General features: G+C 40.9%; 1 protein-coding gene across 1 annotated transcript in view; it reads left to right on the top strand.

Annotated features, from left to right (window-relative positions):
• Positions 1-24,095, top strand: part of JARID2 (jumonji and AT-rich interaction domain containing 2) — a 329,429-nt gene that overhangs the window by 122,162 nt on the left and 183,172 nt on the right. The window contains exon 2 of the mRNA XM_030552478.1: positions 17,794-17,929. Coding sequence (XP_030408338.1) covers positions 17,794-17,929 — 136 coding nt within the window. The remainder of the gene's footprint in view (positions 1-17,793; positions 17,930-24,095) is intronic.

Below are 24,095 nucleotides of genomic sequence, written 5' to 3'. Positions count from 1 at the left end.
AGATGTATGATTGCGTACATTGCTCATGTGGCTGGTAAACTGTTGTTCATGTTCAATTGCAATATATGGCACTGTGTACCCCTGTATATCAGAAAGGAACATTTAGAGGGACAGTGTCAACTTAAAAGGGCCTTTCATCACAAAACTTTGTATATGCTGTACTCTCGGTGCGTAAAAGTATTGTGGAACAGAGCAGGGAAGATCAGTCTCTGAGGTATGGCTGTATGTACAGTTCACAGAGGTGATGCAATTGTTAGAATTTGACTAATGGAAGAGGAGGAGGTGCTTGCTGAGATGTGATGCATTTGTAATGATACTTGTGCAAGGTTTGGGAGCAAACAATCTTGATATGAACTAGCAGTTTTATGATTATGCACTGTGCTTTTATGATTATAATCTGACATTGAACTCATGCTTAAGGAGTTGAAAGGCTTTGAGGAATACAGGAGCATAGACATACCAGTAAATCTCCTTTGAGTAGTGTGCTAGTTAATTTGAATTATATACATCTTGGATGCTTCACTGACATTGTTGGATTCACTTGTATGGAAGCAATCTATTTTCAGTTCACATTGTCACAGAGCAGAACTAATATTTAATCTTCATTATGGTATTTGAAGCATAAAGGGGAAACATTCCATACAACTTCAGCAGAAAAAGTGATTTGTCTGTTAAAAGGGTGTGGGGGATGGATGTTTGAACTATAGAGAATAAACCTATAGTACATAGTGTGAAATCACTGCCTGGATCCTAAAAATCAGTCTCTGTATTTCTGCTGTAAATCCCAGCTACAAAAACATACTGGTTTTGTTTGTTTTTCTGTTAGGTTTTGCTATTCCATAATTTAATTAAACACATTTCTGTAACAGGGTGTACCAGGCATTTGCTGCCCCTTAGTTTTAGACCTTCAGTATATACCTACAGAGGCCACCCAGGATCAGTGGCTGGGGAAATCAACGAGAACTGGTCCTCCCGCAGTAGAAGGACTGGGGAAGCAGGCCAAAGCCAATCAGGATCCAGCAGGTGAAGTAAAAAAAGTGAAACTCGGACAGGAGGAAGGAGCTCCCTTATCTTAATGTAAGAGGCCTGGTCTGATCAAGGACCTACCTCTGAACTGCACCTTTTAGGTTGAGCCAGCAAAAGATTGTTTTATGTTATAGAATTTATATCTCTGGTGGCCAGCCTGAGTTAAATATTAGTTTGCTGCTATTAAATGAAGGCAAGCTGGCTTTGTGAGATATTCTACTGGCTCAAGTGAACTTGTGACACCTTCATCCTAAATGCTGGAACCTGAATGCTCGAATAATGAATAATGGTCTCTTTCCTGTGGCACTACATGTGTATGTGCATATAATTTATTTTGTTTGACCTGAGATTCTATCAGGATTGGGTTAGGTATTTCTTAATTGATGGTTTTTGGCTGCAGAAATTCCCCCAACAGAAGACCCATCAAAATCCCTCCGTGGCTTCCGTTAGCCTATGATGAGAGTCCTATTTTATTTAAGCTGGCCTTTATATTTTTTATAATGCCCACTATTATACTATCTTAGAGCTTACTAGATGGGAAAGCATCCTTGTATATGGGGGAGGGCAGGGGAGAGTGTTCAGAGGTACTGGGTTTGCCATGTTTAATACTTTTCTTTGTTGTCTGCTGTGTATTGTATTTGCCTGTTGCTTCTTGGATTTGTAATGTTTTATATTTGCTTTCTGCCGCACAGGGTATAAACAAACCTATCCAAAAGGCATCTTTTGCGCTGAGATTCTGTGGGGGTGGGGGAGGCATTATAAAACCCTAAAATAGATCCAAAAATGAATTAAATTGTTAAAACCCAGATATTAATTTTTAATTTTCTCAGTGCATGAAATACCAGGATTGAATGTGGATTGTTCTAACAGAAAAAGAATACAACTGTGTAAATCTCTAATTGTGATGGTGTAAATGGATCCAGTCCTGCAATCATTACTCACTTGAGGGGCTTCTCTGAAATTGGAGGGATTAATTGGGTGATTTATGTCTGGGATCGTGCCCTCATAGATTATGTACTACACATCAGTATCTGAAGAGTGGAATTTTATATATCTGATATAATGGAGCACATTAAGGTTATTGTGACAACAGTAATATGGATCCTATGATGATGAGCACATAAGAAAACCTAAAATAGACTAACTCAGTTTTTCTCGTGTTTTATTTTAACTTAAAAAGCCTAATAAACACAAACCAACCAACCAAAAACAAACACACACCTTAAGGTCTTTAACATGTTTTTTTCACTTTGCACCATGTGGTTCATAATATGTTAGTGGATTTTTAAATAACTGTAGCTTGAAAATAGCAATGCTTAGACTGCAGTTTGACTTTTGACAGCAGCTGCATAATTCATTAAATCTTAGAAGCTTGAGAGTTTATAGCTGTGATGCCATTTACAACTTTTATGGAAAAGCTCTTAAGTTTGTGAAATGCGTTAAAATTTTTGAAGTGCATTATATTTGTAACTTGAAATAATCTGAAACCCTCTCTATGGGGGGGGGGGGGAAGACTTTGAAAATCATCCCCTTTAAAATGTGGGGAATTCCAACAAGAATTGAAGAAAGTCTTGTCTTAAATTGAGCAGTAAAGCACAAAGATGGAGGTAAAAGTATTTGTAAGTGCTAAAATATCCATTAGTGCACTTAAAAGCTTAATGGGTGTCTTTGATGTCCCTCTGATAACTTTGGTAAAGTTTAAAAGTTTCCATCAATCAGACAGAGATGGAGAAGGGACAGTAGAAGAATGATAAACAGTTCTTGTAAAGCTGAGAAATTTGTTTTGGATTTTGGGGTCTTTACAGACACTTAATTCACTCCAAAAGCAGGGTAGGAAATGAGATATATATTTATATTTTTATAAAGACATTTTGTGTTTAGGTTTGCTCTTCAATATTCCCAAATAGCAGAGTTGATTGAAAAATGCAGCAAAAATTTCATGCATTTTTTTAAATTTTCATTGACATTTATAATTTTCCAAAAAGCATGCCTAGTCCATAAGCTGGTTGAAAAATCTTCATGGAAATTTAATTTTTTTTTTAACTAACTCTATCTAATAGCTACTTTTTGTGAACTATTTGTGCACTAAAATGTCTTTCCATGCAGATAGAAGAACATGTTCCCTACAGAAAGCTCCATGCTTTTTCTAGTTTTTTTTCTAGTATTTTTTTATTTTTAAAAAAAGGTGTCATCACTGATCATCACTTCAGCTGCCTCAGTGATAGCTGTGTCTTACAGCTACTCCTGCTTCCATTGTTTTAAAATATATTGATCACTGCAGATCACATATGGCAATGCCTAGGGTGAGGAGCTGCACATGCATTTGTCAGCTTTTTAGACATCTAATAGCATGATTATGTACAATAGTATATTTTGAATACTTAGCTTTAGCATATCTAGTAAGCTGCCATGAGTGCGGTGCTAGGTATGTGCCTTTATAACTTCTTTTAGGCTTAATTAATTGGAATAGATGCTCTGCAATACTTCAAGTTATTGGACAGATTCACTGAATAGTCGCTAGGTGACAAACTGTTGAGCAGATGCCTTTTTATTTAGTTGAGTTTTCCTGGAACAGCATGATAGTGTCTTGCCTATTGGAAAGTTATTGAAAGTAGAGATAGGACTTCTTTGCTGTTGGTGTGTGCAAGCCCTTATCTCTTGAAAGATAGTAATGGGGTGTCTATACAGTGCAGAAAAAGTGGCAGTGAGTGGCAGAACCTGGGTCAACTGACTTGTGCTCATGGTGCTTGAGCTACAGGGCTGTTTAGGTTCAGGCTGGAGCCCGGGCTCTGAGCCCTCCCCATCACTGGGTTTCAGAGTCTAGGATCAGCCCAAATGTTTACGCAGTTGTTTGTAGTCCTGCAGCTCAAACTCCTCAAGCCCAAGTCAGCTGACCCACCTTGTTGGTATTTTAGTTTTTGTTTTTGTTTTCTTTGCTATGTAGACACATCCTTAGTCTCCTCCAGCTATAAGGCCTGGTTTTCACACAGTGTGCACTAAACTAAATAGTTCAGTTAAATATGTGTAGCCCCCTTTATGTGAACACTCTGACATTGGTTTGAGTGGTTCATGTTGATTTAGCTTAATTGGGTTTATTACCAGCCCTATGTTAAGGGTGTTCAGCTACCTGGGAATATGGAAAAGGAACTAAGTTGCCTGCAAGAACTCAGTTAATTTGGTAACCAATGAACTAAATATTAACACTCTTAAACCAGTGTAAGAATGTCCATATAAGGAGGTTGCATCAAATTAACTAAATGAATTTAGAAAACAGTTTAGTGGTATTGGTGAACATTTGCAGTGTAGACAGGCCTAAAAGTCTTAAGAAGGGAGATAAATCAGAAGTGGTCTCAGAATGGTTTAGTTCACCCCTGCAATTATCTATAGTAGGAACAAAAGTAAAAGAAGATGAGCTTTTACCTCATCTTAATCCTGGTGACTTCCTGAATGAGAGAAATCCCATGGACTAATTGGAAGGTGAGAAGCCTAGTCAAACATTTGTAGGCTAACGGAAAGGATTTCTTGTGGCTGACTTAGGCCTGATCTGCAAGTTTTTTTGGCATAGCTGTGTTGGTTAGGGGTGTGAAAAAATCACACCCCTAACCAGCATAGCTGGGTTGGCAAAAGCCCTAGTGTAGACACAGTTATGATGGCAAAAAAGTCCTTTTCCCCATTTACCATGTTTCATTTGGGGACCTAATATAACCTGTACTGGCTTTTTTTCGTGTAGACAAAACCTAAGTTTTCTTGTTCGTGTTTCTGCATAGTTGAATGTCTTTAAAAACAGACAAATTATTAACCATAGGGCTGGTCTACTCTTGTTGTGTTGTACTCATGTGAATAGATTAGATTTAGTTTCTTTCACTGGCATAACTTGTCTAATATTGATCAGCCCCCGAAGATGTCCAGTGTTCCTGACCTGATCTGCAATGACCTTCCAGGTGCTATGAAGTGCCTAGTGCACGTTTAGGTCCCTTTTAAAATAATGAATAGCAAGAACAGTGCATTTAAATGGACTTTCAAGCCATTTTAATTTTTGTTGTTTGTTATTGCTGTAATTACGATGCTGCTTTTGGCACATAACAAAGGTTACAACTTCATGGAGTGAAGGGTCAGGCATTCTATTCTGAGGGTGCTTCAGTCTGACGATAATTAGATGCAGCAAGTTTGGGTTGAGTTCAGGAAAGCTCACACCTATAGTTTGTCAAACCTCTAAAATGTAACGATCACTTTTTACTGTTGTTAGCATAGTTGCAGACTATCTGGCTTAAATACTATAAGAAATAAGAGCTGAATCAAAATGAAATTCACTTAGGAACAAGATGCTTGAGTTTAATTATCTGGAGCTACTTTATACCCTTTCCCCTGCATTCTAGGTACTGCATATGGAGATGTGCTCAGTAAAGAGCTTTAATGAGAGCTCAGAGGCAGAGAGAATGTTTAGAATGTGGAATCTCCCAATTCCATGCAGCAGTTTCTAACCAGAGAAGCAAAAGGTTCTGGATCTAGCAACAATATGACTTTCCTTCTTTCCTTCCTTCCTGCTTTATTCTTGGGCTGTACCATTTAACCACAAAGGTGTAGGGCTATGGATGTCACAGCACATGTGGCTGCCTTGACTACTGGCTCAGATGTCTCACATTCCCCATCTCCAAAGAGCTGAATTGGCAGCCGCCCAGCAGATTTTTATAAAAGCTCTGTTGGTGGCCAGAGATTCAGGCTGTCAGAGTTGTTGCATAATAAATTATTTTTCAACAGAAGATCACAATCCAATTTCAGCAGTAGTATTTTAATAGGCTGCAATCAAAGACAAGTACACATTCTTTTATGAGGTTTCAAAAAAGTCAAATTTGCTGCGTATGAGTGTGTGCTGTCAGTTTTATTTTAAGCCTAATACTCTCTCTGTACTGGAACTATTGCTTTTCATTTCATTATTTTGCTTCAGTACTTGGGGAGGGGAAATGTGTGTATGTCCAACAGTTGCAGCTAAAGTGACCGACCATCCTGTATTTTAAGGGACATTCCTTATTTAAAGACAAATGTCCTGTAACCCAAATCCAATAAGGAACTACTACAAAACTTTTGATCAGATATAAATTGGTTTCTAGCAATAATCCTGTAAAAGACCTTACATTTGTTTCATATAAATAGTATTGTGGGGTGGTATCCTTTTTTAAAAATTAAAGAAGCTCTCATTTATATTTCTCATACAGTTGCTTCTTTATTTCCTGACGTAGGTCATTCTAGGTTTTGGTGGGTGATGATCCTTTAGTGATGTCATGGAAATAAGAATATAAAAAGGAGTATTTTGCCATCTGAAAATAATGATGTATACAGGGATTAAAGGCAATTTGAATGAAAACAGCCATACTGTTTTGAAGTTTTATTTTTTGAAGTGTTAGACATCGGAGTGACTTTAATCTCTTGAATTCTTTCTGTACTGCTTTCTCTTCCACTAAGGTTACAATAAGGTTGTTGTCCTATTCTGCTTTTCTGTCTCTCCCTCCCATCTACTGGCCACTGGAAAAAAAAACAACCCAAAACTTCTTTTGAGACTTGTGTGTGTTGCTTTGTTTAAGTTGAAGTCTGAACTCCTTTCTGGGTGCAAAATGATAATTACATTGTAAATGCATTTTTAGGAAATGATGGCATCCAAGCAAACTATAGCCAGATGAAAGACACATCTGAAGTTCTGTTCTAATTTGATAAATGAAAACTTTAAATGCACACTAACATCAGTTTTGTTTGGGTTTAGTATTTCTTCAAGTATTTACCTTGGTAGACCAACAAGAGCAACAGTTATGTTTTTGTATGCTTTCAGTATGTTCATATACTTTCCTAGATGTGCTACTTTCCTAGATTTGAAAAGCCCTTGCCAAGGGCTCTGGATGCATATAAAAGAATGAGTTACGCATGGAGCCAGTACTAAATGGATTTTTAACATTTTAAAGCAAAATTTTTAAAAAATGTCTAATGATTTTGGGTACCTCAATTTTAGGGTGTCTATTTTGAGAAACGTTTTTCCTCTCTCTCTGGGGGAGGAGGGGGGTGGAGTGTGGGGGAGGAAAGGCCTGACTTGTATGAAATGCAGCTGGAGTCACCCTCTGAAAACTGGGCTTCTTCAAGGTATTTCAAGGTAGTCACACTAAAATTTGATGTGCCCAAAATCACTAGTATCTTGTACTTAGAAAAAAGTTTTATTGCCCTCCATCACTGTATGGTTATGTGCACAAGATTAAGTAAATCAGACTCAAATCTTCTTAAGTCCTTTTGTTGCACAAAACCATGTGGCGTTTTATCTGCCATACAGCTCATATGTGAGAACTGAGAGAGAGAGATGTCCTTTGAAGCACACACAATTTCTGGAGCCATGTTTACACAGTGGTGGCACTGCTAGGGTGCTGCAGCTGAGCTGTTGTAACACTGTAGTGTAAATGCTTCTTACATTGGTGGAAGGGGGCTTTCCATCGATGTTGTTAATCCACCTTTTCGAGAGATGATAGCTAGTTTGACAGAAGAACCTGCTGTGCCTACGTCAGAGGCTCGATCAACTTTACTGCAGTGTTCAAGCCACAAAATTTTACACAGCCCTGAGCGACCAAGTTAGGTCAATCTTAATTTTTAAGTGTAGATCAGGACCAAGAGTGTAGGTTGCCAGGAATGGAAACTCCTAGTAGAAAAGATGTGGAGTGGTGTTTCCCCCTTTCGTAGCCTCATGTGGGGAGGGAAGGGAAGATATTTTTGTTTTTTCCTTTCCCCCCCTCTCCACCAATCATGAAAAGAAGGTTCTCTCCAAATTAACCTCATACCTACTAAACAAGAGCTGCCTTGTACCAGAAGGTCTTAAAGGAAAAATTGATATTTTTTTTCTTAGGAAATTTTCTATCTAAATACCTAAAGCACTAAATGCTAATTGTACTGCTAATAGAGAGAATTCCCCCCATGTTAGCCAACACGTTTAACACGACGTTGCACCTAATGTAAACACAGTTGAACACCTTTTTAACCAGGGATGGGCAAACTGTGGGCTAGATCCAGCCTGCAAGCTGTTTTAAGCCGGCTTGGAAGCTCCATCTGGGGTGGGGCCTGCACCACTCGGCTTGGCCCCGCTCCGGCGCTCCAGCCAGGGCGCTGGGTCAGGGGTTGCTCCACGTGGCTCCTGGAAGCCGCAGCACGGCCCTGCTCTGGCTCCTGGGTGCTCCAATGGGAGCTGCAGGGGCAGTGCCTGTGGACGGGGCAGTGTGCAGAGCCGCCTGGCTGCGCCTGCACATAGGAGCCAGAGAATGGGCACACCACTGCTTCCGGGAGCCGCTTGAGGTAAGCGCTGCTCAGAACCTGCACCCCTGAGCCTCTCCCCGCACCCCAAACTCCTCATCCCCATCCCCATCCCGGAGCCTGCACCCCCAACCAGAGCCCTTACCCCTCCTGCCTGCCATACAATTTCTATTCCCAGATGTGGCCCTGAGGCAAAAAAGTTTGCTCACCCCTATTTTAAACAATGCCATTTGGTCATAGAATCTCAGAGTTGGAAGGGACCTCAGAAGGACATTTAGTCCAGCCCCTACACAAAGCAGGACTAATCCCCAGACAGATTTTTACCCCAGTTCCCTAAGTGGCCCCCTCAAGGATTGAACTCACAGCTCTGCTTTTAGCAGGCCAATGCTCAAACCACTGAGCTATCCCTTCCTCCCTGTGAATGACTCTAGCTGCTTGTCATGGAATTCATAAGCCATTTTAAATGTTAGACTGTCTATTAGGTGCAAAATCATATTTGGCAATGTGCTAGGACACGTTAAAAAATGTTAGCTATTTTCCTACATTAGACAGGACGTTAGGTTTCTCAGCAGGCAGAAATCTGTATCCATAAAACTTTATCAATCCTCATCAATTTAACTCCTTCACAAGGTTTTACTTTTTTGCACTGTATTTATATAAAAAGTTTGTTTTAAATGAGCAACACTTGCATCCTCTGGATAGTTAAACTTGCTAAAAACAAGCTAAGTATTAAATGTGTGAATTTTATTCAGAGTTTGGTAGAAACTAGTAAACCATAAAAATTAGGGCTATCTCCTTGCAAACTATCAGAGGGATAGCCATGTTAGTCTGGATCTGTAAAAAAGCAACAAAGAGTCCTGTGGCACCTTATAGACCAGGGGTCGGCAACCTTTCATTCACCGTTTATTCAGTCTAATTAATGGTTTCGTGTACCAGTAATACATTTTAACGTTTTCAGAAGGTCTTTTTCTCTAAGTCTATAATATATAACCAAACTATTGTTGTATGTAAAGTTAATAAGGTTTTTAAAATGTTTAAGAAATTTAATTTAAAATTAAATTAAAATGCAGAGCCCGCTGGACTGGTGGCTAGGACCCAGGCAGTGTGAGTGCCACTGAAAATCAGCTTGTGTGCTGCCTTCAGCACATGTGCCATTGGTTGCCTATCCCTGTTATAGACTAACAGAAGTATTGAAGCATAAGGTTTCGTCAGTGAATACCCACGTCATCAGACGCAAACGGAATATAGCTCTATTTAAGCATAATATAGCACTTAACTATAGAAAATCTAGGTTGAATGATTGCTACTAGGATATTTTACTTTAAACAGGTGTGTTGTAGAGTAATGGAAAGCTCTAAAACACCTGGCTTCACATACCTGTGCTGTAGGTATAAATTCTCTTGCGAGTCTGTGGTGAGCACGATGGTTTATTGGGTGTGAGGACAGAACTAAGCTTTCACGTCTAGAAATTGTTACTCTAGAACAAGGTTGAGAGACATTCGTGGGACAATAAAGGGGAGTTCTGTGCTGTACATGGGGGAGTGATCTCCAGGCTTGTTAACTTGCAATATTTCACAAACTCTGATCTTATGATAAAAATGAGAGTAAAATTATATACTTTACTTTATATATAAAAAAACCACAACTGAAAACAGTGAAGGCTTCTAACTTGAATTAAGCAGAGAAATAGGGCATATACACCTCTACCCTGATATAACGCAACCCAGTATAACATGAATTTGGATATGATGTGGTAAAGCAGTGCTCCAAGGGGCTGCATATTCCAGTGGATCAAAGCAAGTTCGATATAATGCGGTTTCACCTATAATGCAGTAAGATTTTTTGGCTCCTGAGGACAGTGTTATATCGGGGTAGAGGTGAATAATAGTAAAATAGCAGACTTTCCCATGAGAATCTCAGTGCTGTATGAACATGACCAAATTCAGCTTCACAACACACCTGTACAAAAGCATTATAATCCTATTACACAGATGGAAAATCTGAAGCACAGTGAAGTTATATAATTTGCCCAAAGTTGCACAGAAAGTTTGTGGCAGAGTTGGGAATAGAAGCAAAGTTTAACTATTAGACCATCCTTTCACTTTTGTCTTTGAACTTTGTAATTGCTGTCCTTACTGCATCTTTGTTAAAATCTGTCACAGGGTGCTATTTATTTAGTAAACAAATACTTCAGTTTTAGTCCCCTAATGAGAGGGGGGAAAGTGGGATGGCATCCAATTGTTATCCCAAAAAATTCACTCTGCTATTCGTGCAGAAGGCAGATTCTTTCATATTTTAGCCAGCACAAAAACTGTCTTTTAGGTAGGTCTTGCTCAAAAATATCTCCTGAGGAAAGGACAGAAACTTGTGGCTTATTTTTCCCATTGCTTCAGACTGACCTTCTTACCTTTGTGGGAGGACTCCCTTGGGGCTGCCAAACCATGAAAGCATATTCATTTAATGCAGTGGGTAATGCATGGTAATCTTTACCAACTGCTGGCTCCTGTGCTAGGCTTTTTTTGTTTGACTGGGTTTGTTTACTGTTTTGCTGATGGCAACTTGGCATGAGAAATGGGGTCAAGAAGTGCTTGCTGAGGAAAGACCCAAGAGAACTGGAAATATGCTAGACATACTGAGTCATAACCTACCTGTCTATAGCTATCCTTGTACCTTACAAAGTGCTTACTCTTTAAATAAAGCCATCCTTGCAGTTAAACTATTTATGTTAAGTAAAACAAATAACCTTCTGTGTTGTGTGCATTTGCCCTTGCTTCAGGTGCTTTTTTACCATATGAACTATTTGCTAAAGGCTAGGCGAGCCTAAGAATGTGGTATCAGTTGAATGAATATAGAAATTATAGTGCTTTTGGTGCTTGTTGTAAAAGCAGTAGCATTAAAAAGGTGAAATTCAACCTGTGCAGAGAGCCTATGCACCACTTAAATTCTCAAAATGGAGCTTAAGTGGGACTTAAGTGATGCATAGTCCTTGTTGCAGGCCCTCGGCACAGGGTTGAGTTTCACGCACAGTGAACAAATTGTAAACTCTGGTTGCATTGTGAGGTGCAAAGTGGCACAGGTAAAGAACTTAAAATAAAACCACTTTAAAATGATTTGTATATGACAATAGTTTGTCACTTAGCTTCAAAAACCGTGAGTATGAAATTTTACAAATAAAAGAAAAATGTACAAACCAGCTAGCTACCTTGGAACAGTGTTGTCCTTGGTTCATTTAGCAGAGTTGAAGGTTCTACAGAAGCTTACTACTCCTCTCTGGCTGGTAGAGGCTTGTGTGCCAAATCATAGGGAATGATGTATTTTTCTTCTTCCATATTGTATTCAGCAATCTGCCACTTGCAGGCACTTCGGTACCCTGATATTTAGATACTAAATGTGTGATCCAAAGTTCCCAATAATTGTTTAGCAGATGAGGAAAATTAAATTGTAATTGTTTTTGTAACTATTTAAAAGAAATACCGTAATTAGCATTTTAACTCTGTGATCTGTTGGGACTTGTACTACTTCAATTATAAATAAAATTAACTCATATGTTATAAGGTTGGAAGGAAGCACTGTGATCATCTAGTCTGACCTGCTGTTTAACACAAGCTATAGGATTTGCACTTATTTAATTTGTTTGAAATAGAGCTTTTATTTGGAACAACATCCAAACTTGATTTTAAAATTTCCAATAATAGAGGATCCACCACAATGCTAGGTAAGTTGTTCCAATGGTTGGCTACGCTCCATGTTAAAAAAAAAAAAAAAAAAAAAGAATAAAAAAATTGTACACCTTCTTTCAAGTCTTAGGCCATGTCTACATCTAAAATTTTGCAGCGCTGGTTGTTACAGCTGTATTAGTACAGCTGTATAGGGCCAGCGCTGCAGAGTGGCCACACTTACAGCAACCAGCGCTGCAAGTGGTGTTAGATGTGGCCACACTGCAGCGCTGTTGGGCGGCTTCAAGGGGGTTTCGGGGAACGCGAGAGCAAACCGGGAAAGGAGACCAGCTTCGCCGCGGTTTGCTCTCGCGTTCCCCGAACCACCCTGCAAACCGCAGGGAAGGAGACCTGCTTGCTCGGGGTTCGGGGAACGAGAGAGCAAACCGGGGAAGGAGACCAGCTTCGCCGCGGTTTGCTCTCGCGTTCCCTGAACCACCCTGAAAACCGCAGGGAAGGAGACCTGCTTGTTCGGGGAACGCGATAGCAAACCGGGGAAGGAGACCAGCTTCGCCGTGGTTTGCTCTCGCGTTCCCGGAACCACCCTGCAAACCGTAGGGAAGGAGACCTGCTTGTTCGGGGAACGCAATAGCAAACCGGGGAAGAAGACCAGCTTCGCCGCGGTTTGCTCTCGCGTTCCCGGAACCACCCAGCAAACCGCAGGGAAGGAGACCTGCTTGCTCGGGGTTCGGGGAACGAGAGAGCAAACCGGGAAAGGAGACCAGCTTCGCCGTGGTTTGCTCTCGTGTTCCCCGAACCACCCTTCAAACCGTAGGGAAGGAGACCTGCTTGTTCGGGGAACGCGATAGCAAACCGGGGAAGGAGACCAGCTTCGCCGCGGTTTGCTCTCGCGTTCCCGGAACCACCCAGCAAACCGCAGGGAAGGAGACCTGCTTGCTCGGGGTTCGGGGAACGAGAGAGCAAACCGGGAAAGGAGACCAGCTTCGCCGTGGTTTGCTCTCGTGTTCCCCGAACCACCCTGCAAACCGTAGGGAAGGAGACCTGCTTGTTCGGGGAACGCGATAGCAAACCGGGGAAGGAGACCAGCTTCGCCGCGGTTTGCTCTCGCGTTCCCGGAACCACCCTGCAAACCGTAGGGAAGGAGACCTGCTTGTTCGGGGAACGCGATAGCAAACCGGGGAAGGAGACCAGCTTTGCCGCGGTTTGCTCTCGCGTTCCCGGAACCACCCAGCAAACCGCAGGGAAGGAGACCTGCTTGCTCGGGGTTCGGGGAACGAGAGAGCAAACCGGGGAAGGAGACCAGCTTCGCCGCGGTTTGCTCTCGCGTTCCCCGAACCACCCTGCAAACCGTAGGGAAGGAGACCTGCTTGTTCGGGGAACACGATAGCAAACCGGGGAAGGAGACCAGCTTCGCCGCGGTTTGCTCTCGCGTTCCCGGAACCACCCTGCAAACCGTAGGGAAGGAGACCTGCTTGTTCGGGGAACGCGATAGCAAACCGGGGAAGGAGACCAGCTTTGCCGCGGTTTGCTCTCGCGTTCCCGGAACCACCCAGCAAACCTCAGGGAAGGAGACCTGCTTGCTCGGGGTTCGGGGAACGCGAGAGCAAGCTGGGGAAGGAGACCAGTTTGATTACCAGAGGCTTCCTCGGTGATGCTGGGATACCTGCTTATTCCACGGAGGTCAAGAAAAGCGCTGGTAAGTGTCTATACTTGATTACCAGCGCTGGATCACCAGTGCTGGATCCTCTACACCCGAGACAAAACGGGAGTACGGCCAGCGCTGCAAACAGGGAGTTGCAGCGCTGGTGGTGCCCTGCAGATGTGTACACCTTCAAAGTTGCAGCGCTGTAACTCCCTCACCAGTGCTGCAACTTTCTGATGTAGACAAGCCCTAAATTTGACTCAGTTCAGCTTCCAGCCATTGCATCGTGTTGTACATCTTTGTCTGCTAGATCTCTTATCGCATTTCTGTTTGTTACTTTTGGACTATGATCAGGTCACCTTTTAGCCATTGCTTTGATAACTAGAGTGAGCTCCTTGAGTCTTTCACTATAAGGCATTCCAAAATAGTTTTTAATGCACATGTACTCTATGGCGTGGTCTACACCTGGAGGGGGATCAATCTAACATAGCTGAATAACATAGCTGAAGTTGACATATTTAGATCTATTCACCGCAGTGTCTTCACTGCAGTGAGTCGACTGCTTATGCTCCCCCATCGACTCCGTCTGTGCCTCTCGTGCAGGTGGAATACAGGAGTCGACGGGAGAGCACCCGTGGATCGATTTATCGCGTCTAGACTAGACACGATAAATGGACCCCCGCTGGATTGATCGCTGCCCTCTGATCTGGCAGGTAGTATAGACATATCCTATTTTATCAGGTGAGTTAACTAACCCAATTGACTGGTAGCGTACAAAGTGAGGCATTCAGCAAGTCTTCCTTCACTGATGTTATGACGCAAAGTTCTGACCAAAGTTCTGAACTAAATGTGTCAAGAGTTGGAACTTACTAGCTGAAAGAATGCAGTTGGCTCCAGGTCAGCTGCTTTCTGCCTCCAGTCTGTTTTTATATTGGATGCCTGAGGGGAAATGTAGCTTATGATGATGATACATTTTTATTGCTTTTTTAGATGTGGAGATGTGCAACCATGGTTATTGACAATGGCTTGATCCCTTATTTTGCTGTTCTTGAAAGATACTGTGTTGGAAAAATTGAAGTCTTTACTGAAGCGGGGTGGCTTCTTTGTTGTAGCCTTCTCATATTGCAGTGGGGGTAGGACTCTGGGTGGGTGGAAGTTCTGATTGTGGAGATACCCTTCTTCTGGGGCATATAAATTGCAAGTACCACTATTATGGTGTAAAGATTAAGCCAGCATGATTCGTCTTGGCTCTACAGTTACGCAAAGGAGAAGATTGCTCTGTAATAATGTGAAATGTAATCTTATAGCTTTAGTGGTTGCAGAGATCTATCATTGTTCTAATTTTTGGAACCCCTTTGTTCTCTGATAGAACTGCTGATCATCAGGTCCTTCAACAGGTGTGTGAGGTTACCAGAGACTGTTCTGTGGTAAGGCTGTGGCAGCCAACTTTAAAACAAAAACAGTAACAAACAAATCTCACTGTGCAATTGCACTATGTCCTGGTGAAAGTTCTACCAGGGCCTCTTCTGGCTCTGTAGTACTTTGTAGGAGGAGAAGGATCAAAGCATTGATCTTCATGTTTCAGTAACTTAAAAAAAAAAGTGAATTGTCTAAACCTAAGTTGGTTAGACATGCCTCTCACTTTAGATTTTCCTTTACTACTTCCTCTTGAATTGTGTCTGTAACTGAGATGTTCCAGAGAATATACTGTACATTTCATAGGTCACTCACTCAGTTGCACTCTGCTCACTGGTAAGTGTGTGCCAGGAATATTTTAAAGGTCAGTGTCAACAAATTTCACTCTGATGGCATTGGAACAAAATATTCTGCCATGTTCTTTCATTGGCAGTCAGCTTCCATATCATAGCGAAGTGGATTTCAGTAGGATTTCTTGAATTTAGAAAAGCTGCTTTTTTATCTGCTGGGATCAGTACCTGGAGTTTTCAGGTGAATTTCAGGTCTCTGGGGGCATGAAGTGTCTATTCCAGTTGCTGTGGGTGGGGAGGGGGTGAAGTGAGAGCCAAGCAGTTTTTGCCAGTGGTTTCTCCATTAGGGTCAGTGGATCTAAGAAAAAGGCACCAGGAAGTTTATTGACTTATTTATGATTTCTTAATTGCTTCATATCTGTAGTTTAAACAAAATATGTAACTGTGTAGGGTGATAGTTTTGTTGCTTCTTGTTTGGATGCCCCATATAACTCAACCATGACATCACAACTCATAGGTAATGTCCTCAGGCCATATTTGAAATGCCATTTAAAGCACACCACAGTTTTCCCTCGCCCCAGTCATCTGTGTAGCACCATGTATAAATACCAATTTAACATTTTAAGGAAACAGTAGACTCTTCACGTTATAAACATTAAATGGATAAGCTCAAACAAATGCATTAGATGTCATGGCCTTTTTTCTAACTGAGCAAAAATACCTTTACCACTAAGGGAAAACTCTCTTAATTAAATCATCATGCTTTTCTCATCTGCTACCTAACTGAGAGATCAGGACGCTGCCAGCAATGATGACAAACTTTGTTGTCAACATTGTTCTACATCAGAAGCGATCCCTACTGTAGTTTACTTTCAATATGTGTTGGTGTGTGGGGAAAAACACAAGTGACACGCCTGCTAATCTTTATTAAAGTTATGTCTAGCGTGGAAACCTGTAACTTGATTACTATCCTCGCTCTGCCAGTTCTGGTCATGCCTAGTAGGGGAGAGGAGAAACGTGTGGACTGAAGTTGTATTGGCAGGAAAATGGCAAACAGAAATTCAATTTGTGTAAATAACTGTTGTTAAGGCAATTGAAATCACCATTCTCTTCAAAGTACTTGCCTAGAGAATTTTCCCATTAATGTTACAAAGTCTGCTTTCTTGGCTTGAAGTTCCATATATTCCAAAAGCTATCTGGGCATAGTTCTGCGTGTGTTTGTAGTATAGTAGCATGTCCCTACTACCAGGATACTAACTTTTTTCACTGTAGTCATTGTTTGGCCTTCATATATGTATATTTTGGTCAAGTAATCAGTCAGGCAATTGGGAGGAAAAGATGTATGCTTAGCATTCAACAGGCTCCTCCTAGCCTCAAATATCTCACTGTGTAGCTAAGAAAAGGCGCTGATAGTCACCGTAAAATAAGTTTATTTTTAAAAAGTTAATGTTATTGGTCACTTCTCTCACACAATGTAAACCCTATTGCCCTCTGGAGTGGATCATTGATAGTGATGTTTTGGTTTCTCAGTGAAGTGTGGCAGTGCAGTGGGGTATGCTTGCGTAAACAAGGGCTGTCCAGAAAACTCTAATCCTCCCACTTGATAGGGACACAGCCCTTGAGGAATTCTAGGGCTAGAAACCATAAATTATCATTGTAAGAATCCTGAGACCACAACAGGAAAGCTAGAGCATAAGAAGATGAGATGCAAAAAGACTTACCTTACTCCTACATATGCCCTTAGAACAATTTTCTAACTATACTGATGTGAATGCTAAAAGTGTTAGGGAAATAATTTTGCAGGAACTAATCTTTTAACTAAAGCAACTACCAAATACTACATACTCTAGTGTTCCTTTTTGCAATACAATATTTGTCTCCTAAAAGTAGCTTAGAAAACAATATGCTCCACAGGCCAAATTCCATATTCTACTCTATTAAACTACAGTAACTTCATTGTAGTCAAATGTATTGTACTAGTATAATCCAGATACACTGTTATACCAGTGAGCAGTTGATATAGTATCAGTATATAAAATATTGAGGCATGAGGCAGTATCAAGACACATAAATGACAACGTTATGTTGGTACACTGTATTTACTTAAGTGTTTTCTGTAGCTCAATTCAGTGTTGTTTCTACTTTTACCGCTCTCTGAGAATGGGGGAATATTTTCCAATTGGGATAAATTTCTCTGTGCAGTAGGGTTCAGTATAGAGATTTAAAAATAAATTTTACTTCTTCTGTAGTACCTGATATTGGCTATTGCTAGGAGCAGAATAATGGATTAGACGGACTAATGGTCTGATTTCCATGTTCTTGTCATGTGTTAATGCCACTGATGTTCAAATTATAGGGTTTGCGTGCTACACAGTTTTTATTCTTTGTCTAGATAGAAAATATCTTTTGAACTTATTTGTTTAGATCCTTCCAGTAAATGTTTCCTTTCCATTATCATTTTCTCTAGGATGACAGCGATGGGATTCCGTGGTCAGAAGAGAGGGTGGTACGAAAGGTGCTTTACTTATCTCTAAAGGAGTTCAAAAATGCACAGAAGAGGCAACATGGTGACGGCATTAATGGGAGTCTGAAGACTGTGAATGGTAAGTCTCTTCTCTGGTTCAACTGGAAGAGTGCTCTCATTTTAAGTGTAATGCTAGTTTTGAGAAGCAGGAAGACAATACACAGGTTGACAAACACATTGTCCTTTTGATCGGCACAATTTAGGAGAACTTGGATATTGAATGCTTAAGGGGTTCACTTTACCTTTACTGACTCATTTGTCCCCAACAAACTGTGTAGACCTGGGGCTCCATAAAAGCAGGATACTGAGGCCATGTCTGCACTAAAACCTTTGGTCGACACAAGTTATGTTAGCGTACAGCTGCTGGAGTTAGCGTATTTCTTATGTGCGTGCTTGCTTGGCCACTTGTGTCAGTGCTGCACGTATTCACAGAAATGCTTGTGTCAATGCAAAGTGTGGTGCACCATAGATAGGTAACCCACTGGGCCATGTGCCACCATCCAGCACAATGCCTTTTGGGAAATGTTCACAAATTGTTGTGAGGCAGAAATGAGTTGCACAGGGATCGTTCTGGGCTAGGGATCAAGTTCCCATCATGCAACTTTCTCCATCCCATAATGGAGGCAAGTGGGCGGAAGTGGGGGCAGGGGGAGGTGAAAATAGAGAAGTGTTGCTGAGATTGGAAAGAGTTTAATTTTCATCTTTGTCATTAAACCCTTTGGCCAATGAAGGAATGGTTTCACAGTCTCTCAGTACTTTGCTCTCTCTCTTTGAGTAAGAAAGTTGTGATACCTTCAAAGGAGAGTATAAAATGTGGCATTTCTGGGTTCATTCAGTGATACACAACCCTTCCTTACATAGGTTTTATCATGCTGGGTTGAAAATGGAAAATGCCTGACAGTGTTCAGGTCTCTGGGCGAGTTTGTGTTTCTCTCTTCGCTGACAAAAGCTGATAGGTTTCTTTACAGAGGCTTAGTCCAGATGCTTGTCAGCATATGAATAACTGTCCATGCACTAATACATTAAAGCAACAGCTGGGCGCTTACTTGGTGGATTATTCATATTTGTAGGCAGCTTCCATTTTTGACATGGTGAGTCAAATTTCACTGGAGTCTCTGAGAAGCTGACTTATTCCCGGGGAGGCAGACGCTAGTGGAATACCTAGACAGAGATTCTCACACTGTGGGTTGGGACCCCTCAGGGTGTCGCAAGGTTATTATATGGGGGGTCATGAGCTGTCAGCCTCCTCTCAAAACTCCACTTTGCATCCAGTGTTTATAATGGTGTTAAATATATAAAAAAAGTGTTTTTAATTTATAACGGGGGGTTGCGCTCAGAGGCTTGCTATGTGAAAGGGGTCACTAGTACAGAAGTTTGAGAACCACTGGCCTGGATGGATGGATAGATACACACTGTGTACGTTTAAGTTATTGCGTCAGATAAACTATAGCCTCTTCAATATGATTAAGGAATACTCTCTTACTTCTGAAGTCAGTAATAATATCAAATACTAATCTGAAGGGAAGGGTCACTCTAGCTTTAGCCGCAAGCCACTAAGAACTTGAAGGTGTATGCAAAACAGTGTTGGCTTTCTTTTTTCTCCAGCACTTCTGCTGCATTGATCATCTGTCAAGCATGATTATTTTTTTTTTTTTTTAAGTTTCTTATTCCATTGTGGGGGTTTTCTTTAGTCAAAGCAAAAAAATCTATAGGCGTGAAGCACAGTAATTGTGTGTTAGAAAGCTTTGATAGTGTGCCAGGTTACAGGATGGCTAAGGGTTTTATGGTGTCTGGTTTCTCCAAGGGCAGCCTAGATGAAAACTGAGTTGGCTGGGAATGCTCTTTCAGTGCAGGTACCAGACACGGAGTATGCCATAGTCTTGTCTGGCAGTGGCATGGCCTGTGTCTTCAGAATATGCCTTACTAATTTGGTATTTTATAATACAATCTCCCCTTCCACACACATGAATGACTAAGGATATGTCTTCACTGCAGCTGGAGTGGTAATTTCCAGCTCAGATGTATGCACCCTAGCTTTAATTGAGGTAGCATGCTAAAAAGAGCCATGTAACTACACTAGCGTGGGTGGTAGCAGGAGCTAGGCACACAAGTATGTACCTAGGGTCTTGGACAGCATTGTACTTTGGTGGCTCGCCCATGCTGCCATTCATGCCGTTGTGGCTACGTTGCTATTTTTAGTGTTCTAGTTCGATCAAAGCAGTGGATGTTCATCTGCTGCAGCTGGAAATTGAAACTTCAGCTGAAGTATAGATATGCCCTACTTTTTTTCTGAGCCAGAAGGGCTTCCTTTCTAATTCCTTTCTGTTAATGAAATGTTTCACTAGGTATCCAGCTGCAGAGCTGTTGCATTTGAGGAAGACAACGGTCCTTCACTAAATCTGTTTAACCACCACCACCATTTAAAAGAAGGGTGAGGTTTTGAGAAAGGGAAAAATGGTCTGATATGGAGGAAAAGATATTTAAGAATATATTAATGACACTCCATTTTTTAAAAAATATGGCCACATACATTAATTTAAATTTAAAACTCTTACGATATGGGGAATAAGGAGATGCAGATCATACTTAATTTTCACAAGGTTACTATGCAATGGTGAGAATGTTGTGACTGTTGGAGAGAAATGTTAGAACCCCTTTGAGAGTTGATTGGAGTTGTTCAAGAGTTGTGTGGCATAGGTCCTATATGGAAGAGAATTTGGTGTTACTTCTTTTTATATGCATGAGACAGAATTTTCAATCTTGGGGACCATAAGTCTGGGATCTAAATGACGTCCTGACTTTACAGAGGTATTGAACACTATCCACTCCCGATGACTTCAATGGGAATCTATCTTCAATGGGAGCTACATGTGCTCAGCATTTATAGAAAGGAGGCCCCTTATTAAGTGCCTGAATGTTGTTTTATGTACTTAAATTCGAGAGAGAGACAGCCTTCGGCATTATAAAATCGTGGTATTGCTCTTACCATGTGTTGCAGGCAGTGGAGAGCATCCTCCAGCAAACTGCAAAAGTCAGATATCTGGAAGCAGAAAGCAGACTCTGATACCATGATTGTCTTCAAGCACTTCTAGGTATTCAGAATTCCATTGCGGGTAGATGAGGACCCCAAGTTAGATTATCATAGCAATGGTGCCAATGTCCAGATTGCTAGGATATTTCCCACTATCTCCCCTTCTTTTTAGAAATATGTCGGGCATGCAGCCTATAGTGTATTTTTATCACTATTAAGTTCTGTGTGATGGAGGAAGGGGCAAAGGAAACATTCAATAACCTTATGCAGCCACTGTTTCTAAAACTTTATTTTTATGGATTACAAATTGTTAGTCACAAACAAGCCCTCAAAAAGAATTAAAACCAGTGTGAGCTGTAGTATACGTACTGTTTTGCCAGCTGGAACCATTTACCTCACCACTTTAGCTGCCTGTGTGAAAAGCAGATCCAGTAGAAATGGACACATCTATGGGAGCCTATATCTACAGTAGGGCTTGTATTGGCTCTACCTAGAGGAGACTGACTGGGCTGTGTGTGTATAATACAAGACTTTTAAATGAAAACATTGATGTAATTATTTTTGTTTAAAATAGTCTTTAAAATACTGAAAGCTGAATTGTATTAACACTTTGCTGTGTCCCCATATCACTGATAAAGAAATCACAGTGGATAGTTATTTCTAAAACAAACCTTGCTTTTTCAGTTTGTTGCAGAATAGTGTTTGTCCGGTCCTGGTTAGTGTTCAGTAGTTTCCTTAAGGACAGCCTTCCTCATCATACCTTTTTCTTTAGCTTATTTTTTGTCCCTTTAGTAATGAGTTAAAAAAAATTATTTGGTACACTTAGCATTTGTCTTTGTGCCCTTCTTACAACATTCCCCTCCCCCAATACTTAACCAGTGGGGTTTTTAGAGGGAAGGATATAAGAAGCTGATGAAACATACTATATCAGTATGTTTATGATGACTCTAAATATTCAGAGTATAGAATGACCCACTGTCCTTTTTTGTACAATATGCCTTTTGTTCACTAGGTTCTCTTCCAACATGTGGGAACAAAAAAATCAGACTAGGATGTTTCTATAAATTGTCAGGAAACCCTTTGTAGAACTAAATGGGATACTTTTATCTTTGATTGTAGTAATGATTTTGCACACTGGAAAACACAAAGGGGACTTGTACTGTGCTTTTGATTATTATTGCCTGTCATTTGAATTAAAATTTTAATAATAGAGACTAGTGTGTTTAGGATTGAGATGCCAATTTTTAGTAGTCCTCTTACAAGAGGAAAACTAGTTCTCATTGAAATAGTTTTCTCATGTAGCTTTAAATGTAAAATATGGCTGTACAAGAAAAAAGATTTAATTATTGCTTGCATTGTGTTTACATGAGTGAATTCAGAGCCCTTAAAAGAGTAGCTCATAAACCAAACTTTTATGACCTTTTACAATCCTATTTTTAGATTTTTTTGTTTATGGTAGCATTACCTTCAAAAATGATAAAAGTGCAAAGAATTTTTTTCTGGTAAGATAATCAGTAATAGTATACTATAAAGATGGTGAGGTAGTCATTTTGCAGACAGCAGAAATACTCCAATGTTCATAAAATTTGTCAGTAACCTTAGGTTTGTTCCATAAAGCTGATGAATGAAATAGACTCCAAATATGCTAGCTCAATATATTCTCCCAAACTTGTGTATAAACATGACCTAGTCAGGGCCGGTGCTTCCATTTAGGCGGCCTAGGCAATCGCCTAGGGTGCAAGGATTATTGGTGGGCGGCCTTTTGCTGGAGGGGGCAGCAGGCATCTCCGGTGGAGCTGCTGCAGTCGTGTCTGTGGAGGGTCCGCTGGTCTGCGTCTCCAGTGGAGCTGCCGCAGTCGTGCCTGCAGACGGTTGGCTGCTCCCGTGGCTCCGGTGGACCTCCCGCAGGCACCACTGTGGCAGCTCCACCGGAGCCATGGACCAGGGCATGGAGCGGTGAAATTTCCATGCACCTAGGGCGCTAAAACCCCTAGCACCGGTCCTGGACCTAGTTGATGAATTTGTAAGCATGAAGATGAGTTCTCGTTGGTCTTGGGCCTGGAGTACAAAACCTTCATGTATTTTTTTTCTCTTTAAATCTTCAGTCTGCTTCTTGGTTTACTGAGTATAGTATGCCTGCTGTTCTGGTGGAATATTCATTTTTCTCCCCTTTACATATATGACTGTTAGATGAGGTCTGCTCCAAAGAGCTTACTTTTCGTGCATGTATTTGTACAGCACCTAACACAAAGAGGTTGTGGTCCAGACTGGTTCCTAGGTGCTACAGTAATACAAATAGTAACAATTAATATTTAAATTTAAATAAAAATACAACATAATAGAGCATACTTAAGGACCATAAGGCCATTGCGGAGAAACTAAATGAATTCTCCGCGTCAGTCTTCACGGTTGAGGATGTGAGGGAGATTCCCAAACCAGAGCCATTCTTTTTAAGTGACAGATCTGAGGAACTGTCCCAGGTAGAGGTGTCATTAGAGGAGCTTTTGGAACAAATTAATAAACTAAACAGTAATAAGTCACCAGGACCAGATGGTATTCACCCAAGAGTTCTGAAGGAACTCTAATGTGAAATTGCAGGACTACTAACTATAGTCTGTAATCTATCATTTAAATCAGCTTATGTACCAAATGACTGGAGAATAGCTAATGTGACGCCAATTTTTAAAAAGGGCTCCAGAGGTAACCCCGGCAATTACAGGCCATTAAGCCTGACTTTAGTACCAGGCAAGCTGGTTGAACCTATGGGAAAGAACAAAATTGTCAGACACATAGATGAAAATAATTTTGTTGGAATAGTCAACATGGTTTTTGTAAAGGGAAATTGTGCCTCACCAATTTAATAGAATTTTTTGAGGGGGTCAACAAGCATGTGGACCAGGGGGATCCAGTGGATGTAGTGTATTTAGATTTTCAGAAAGCCTTTAACGAGGTCCCTCACCAAAGACTCTTAAGCAAAGTAAGCAATCATGGGATAAGAAGAATGTTTCTTATCTATTAACCATTTACCAATCCATGAGAGAACCTGAGTGTAGGAATAAAGGGTCGGTTTCCAGAATAGAGAGAAGGGTCCCCCAGGGATCTGTACTTGGTCCAGTCGTATTTAACATATTCATAAATGATCTGGAAAAAGGGGTAAACAGTGAAATGGCAAAATTTGCAGATGATACAAAACTACTGAAGATAGTTAAGTCCC

This window comes from Gopherus evgoodei, chromosome 2 (assembly GCF_007399415.2).
Source record: "Gopherus evgoodei ecotype Sinaloan lineage chromosome 2, rGopEvg1_v1.p, whole genome shotgun sequence".
Taxonomy (NCBI): domain Eukaryota; kingdom Metazoa; phylum Chordata; order Testudines; family Testudinidae; genus Gopherus; species Gopherus evgoodei.
This window is presented reverse-complemented; position numbering and strand designations above follow the sequence as displayed.